Source organism: Gavialis gangeticus, unplaced genomic scaffold (assembly GCF_001723915.1).
Source record: "Gavialis gangeticus isolate Ggan-Ray unplaced genomic scaffold, GavGan_comp1, whole genome shotgun sequence".
In the NCBI taxonomy this organism is placed as follows: Eukaryota; Metazoa; Chordata; order Crocodylia; family Gavialidae; genus Gavialis; species Gavialis gangeticus.
The window spans coordinates 12,977,086-12,981,720 of NW_017729033.1; the positions used below are offsets into that span (position 1 = coordinate 12,977,086).

Genomic DNA, 4,635 nt, shown 5'->3' on the forward strand with positions numbered 1-4,635 from the left:
GAGAAGGCTGAGGGGGGATCTAGTGGCCTGTTACAAACTAGTCCGAGGGGACCAGCAGGCATTGGGAAGTCCCTGTTCCCCTGAGCACTACCAGGAGTGACCAGGAATAACAGTCACAAGCTCGCAGAGGCTAGATTTAGGTTAGATATCAGGAGGCGCGACTTCACGGTCCGGGTGGCTAGGATCTGGAACCAACTTCCAAGAGAAGTGGTGCTGGCTCCTACCCTGGGGGTCTTTAAGAGGAGGCTTGACAATCACCTTGCTGGAGTCGTTTGACCCCAGTACTCTTTCCTGCCATGGCATGGGGTTGGACTTGATGATCTGCTCAGGTCCCTTCTGACCCTAGAAACTATGAAACTATGAAACACAGGTGTGTCCCAGATTTCTTCATCCAAAAGCTGCACTGGGAATTGACCTGGAGACCTGCCAACTGGTGGGTTAAATTCTCTGATAGTATAAGTAGGAAGAACAGCACCCGTTTCTATTGGTGGAGAATTTGGCCTCTTGTCTTTAACAGGGGCATATGGCTATTAGCAATTAGGTCTGAGGATCCAGAAAGGCCTGGTTCCTAGTCACGCCGATCACTTCTTGCTGCCTTCTCCTGGAAGTAAGACTTCTTACTGTCACAAGACACTGTCACAGCTCATCAGTCAGCACTTTGGAAAATCAGACCGAGGTTTCTGAAATTACACACAACATAAGAGACACCACAGAAAATGTGGGATGCAAGATAGGAAGGTCCCTTTAAAAGCACTCTGACAACCCATTTTCATTTATTAAAAGGTGATGATGAAATGCCACAAAAGCAATTCAGTCATAAAACCATTAACCTGCCCTCTTAATCAGATAGTGTGGACCCATTCTTCATCTCCTCTAAGAGCTACAGCTTCTTTTCTTGTTTGCTTTAGGTGGATAATCCTTAAGCTGGATAACTCCCATTCCTGGCAAGGAAGGAACAATTACAGCCGTTCACTAGACATAAAGTTTCTTGCACTGGCAAAATCCACCTTTCACCTTCTCTGTCTCCATAGCTGGTGGTTTTATGGGGAGTTTCAGAAGCTGCAGTACAAGTAGCAAATCTCTATGCTCCATATAAATATGCCACTGCTAACTTCCATATACGGAGGATAGAGACATGGCTGTCTGCTTCAGAGCACAGGACACTGCCATTTGACCTCAAGGAAAATTGTCTGCAAGTGTTACTATAGTAAAATTTTTATTTTCCATGAATCAGTTCCAGCAGGTGATGTATTGATTTCCCAGTGAAGGGGTTTACGTATGGAATCTCAGCTCTCAGTGGTGTTATATTATCTAATGGCATATACTAAGGGGTTAGTTAAGCAAGTCCTATAAAACACAGACACATTTCTTTTTTAAATGTGCCATTATCTCTGTTTGATTGGATTTATTCAAGCTTAATTCCCAGGCTTCTGTAACCCCAGTCTCACATTATACTACATCTTGTCTGCCAACAAAAGTTATTTAACAGTGTAATGTGCAATGAGAATGTCTCCAACCTAAGGGTACATTCAGAAGTCTACCTTACAATGTAGGTAATAAGAATGAAAGCAGGGGGAGGAAATAAAAAGAACAATGTAGAATGATTGTCTCTGGGGACCTAGATGGATGGCAGTGGGCAATGATGCCAACTGTTTGCCTGCAACACCGATTTGAGTCCACTGGAAGTAGGCAATAGCTTAAAGTTACTGCTTTCTCTTGTTTTTATTTAGATTACATTGGCATCCAGAGGCCTCAAATAGGAGTCAGAGGGCATGTCTACATGAGATATTCACTGTGCAGTAGACAAATTAGCTCCACAGTAAACATCGCAGCATCTACACATGAACCCCTATTAGGCTGGAGTAAATGAATTTACTCCTCAGCAGGATAGTACCTGTAGACACAAGAACTATTCTGCTGCAAAGTAAAAAACTCCACAGCACCAAAAGTGAAGATGCTGCCCCAGCGGGCTGGGGCACAAAGGTGCTTCAGTGAAGGGGCTGCCTGCCAGCTATCCCTGTACTGAAGCACCTTCATGCCCCAGCCGGCCCCTCTGCAGCACATTGAACCAGGGGGAGCAGCCCCAGGCTAGCAGGCTGACCCCCTCAGCTGGGGCTGCTCCGTTCCAGCTCAGCATGCTCAGTCCCAGGCTCATGTGAAGGCATGGCTCCAGGGAACAATAAACTCCAGAGAAAGAAGCTCCAGAGTTTATTCATGCACATTAATTGCATGTGTAGATATGCCTAGGGGCAAGCATCTAATGAAAAGCCCCTTCCCTGGGTTTAGGGTGTACAGCCTAAGTATATAAAGCAAGAGACAACAAGTAAAGACAAGAAACAGAGCGGGAAGGGCTGGACTGTAATGGAGTCTTTACTACAATGGAGGAAAAAATTGGAGCATGGAAACCACCCCCACCACTGGCACAAGCTAGCAGTACTGTTGGTTGTCTGACTGAGAGGGGCCAGGGAAAGTGAGGGAGCAGGGAGAGTCAGATAAATTATCCTCTGAATGAGTGGCTGGGGGTGAGGGACATAGATGGAGCAGTGCTCAGAAGCTCTGCTGTTCTGGTTCTCTGACAATGTAGCTGATGGTGGTGGTCAATCTGGTACCTGCTACCATTGACTGATGGATGGAGCAATTCTTCAGAAGTCCCCAATTCCTATCAGTTTCAATGGGAGTTAGTTGCCAAATATCTTGGAGGATTTGGGCCATAGTCTGCAATGACCAGAGCAATCTTTGCATGTCATCACAGATTCAGGAATGACTCTGTTTTGATTTATCTGAAGAAGCTTTGCTCTGGTGCATCGTTGTGACAGAAAGCAATGTCCATGCATACAAATCTGCACATGCTGCATCCAACACCCCAACAGCATAATCTTCCTCTCCTCCTAGGAAACCCTGAAAATAAATGGGAAAACCTTATTTGAAGGCAGAATCTAACCAGTCCCCAAAGTAGTGAATCATTAGACAGGCACATGAGCTGGCAAAATAGATCGAATCTGTTTTTATGCAACAGGTGATAATGTTCGTATCTTCCATTCTTTTCCCCTTTCCTCAACAGACCACTGTTCATCTGGAAGGGAAAAACAAGCTGGTTGCAGACCTGAAAGGAGTCAGATCTGTCACTGAAATTAATGGAGATACTCTCACCAGCGTAAGTTCATGACAGTATATCCAGTATTGGAAAAATTTCATCGCTTACAGCATGTGATCAATACCATTGGAGTTCCTAATGGAGCTTGTAAGAGCAAATAGCTAACAAAATACAGAAGTATTGATGTAGAGGATTGGTTTATACATTAAGCCAGATTGCTTGCTTAGTTCTACTGACTTCAGTGGAGCTATGTTGATTAACAGCCACTTAAAATCTGGCCAATGATGTATAATCCTGTAAAATAATTCATTATTCTATGTCTATGCTTGGTATATGCATGTGGTTTCATTAATGGCCAGCTTCTACAAGGTGCTCTTAAGAAGGTATCCATCAAGTGATCATCGAAGGCATAATGTATATTGTAAACACACTACATGACATATGCAATACACTGTCATCATCAAAGGACAACAGAGACATTGAAAAGTGTGAATCATCAAGGTTTCATGTAACTGAAGACTGGTTTTTGTCATAATTACCAGAAGCAGTGGGACATAAGCCTGTTTCAGAAAACGAGAGGCTCAGATGAATGATTTCAGGAAAGGCAGGGCTAAACTGTATGCTCTTATTTTAGAATATTTTAATCTACTACAACATTATTAGTGCAATTTAAATCAAATATGTTGTACCTGGTCTAGACCTGCAGGGCGTAGTCTGGTTTGCAGGGTCAGGTCCTTTTCACTAGTTTAACAAGAGATTGAAACTTTGTGTTTTGCATTTCTTTGTTTTTTAGACACTCATCAAGGGAGACATCAGCTACAAGAGAATCAGCAAGAGAATCTAGATGCCCTTTGTGTTTCTATCCTTTTACTGTTCAAAATGTATCCAGTAAAGTACAATTTGTATTAAAGCCCCTTTGTCATTGTTTTAATTAGCATCTCCTTTATCATGACGTTTGTTCGTTCGTTCGTTCGATGTATATACCTCCCGTCCTCACAAGAGCTCAGGAGAACTTACAGTAAGAAAACAAAATTGCTTAAAAAAACAGGAGAGGACCAAGAGAACAAAAAACAACTTAAAAGGAAACTAGAATATCAATATAAAACAGAGACATCCTAAACAGCATCTCATCTCAGCTTTGTTTGGCAAATGCCTGTTCCATTAGGAAATTCTTACAATGCTTCTGAAAGATGTCCAGGCTCAGGCTCCAAGCCTCAACAGGGAGGGATTTCCAGAGCTGAGGAGCAACAGTGGAGGATGACCTCCCATACATCTTAGCCAAGCAGACTTGGTAGTAGTAGAAGATTGTTGTCAGCTGATCTCAGGGATCATGCTGGGCCATAAGGGAGAAGGCGATCCCTCCAGTGTGTAGAGCCCAGACTCTTTATGGCCTTATAGGTCAAAACCAGATCCTTGAATTGCACCCAGAAAGCTACTGGGAGCTCTTGCAGACCCTGGAGTATTGGGGTTATGTGTTCCTGGCAACCACCCCTGTCAGAAGGCCACCACATGCTGCACCAGCTGCAGATTTCAGATGGTCT

General features: G+C 43.6%; 1 protein-coding gene across 1 annotated transcript in view; it reads left to right on the top strand.

Annotated features, from left to right (window-relative positions):
- Window positions 1-4,025, top strand: part of FABP1 (fatty acid binding protein 1) — a 6,150-nt gene extending 2,125 nt beyond the window's left edge. The window contains exons 3-4 of the mRNA XM_019526646.1: window positions 3,062-3,154; window positions 3,888-4,025. Of these exons, the coding sequence (XP_019382191.1) occupies window positions 3,062-3,154; window positions 3,888-3,938 (144 nt within the window). The 3' untranslated portion in view covers window positions 3,939-4,025. The remainder of the gene's footprint in view (window positions 1-3,061; window positions 3,155-3,887) is intronic.
- The last annotated feature ends 610 nt before the right edge of the window (window positions 4,026-4,635 follow it).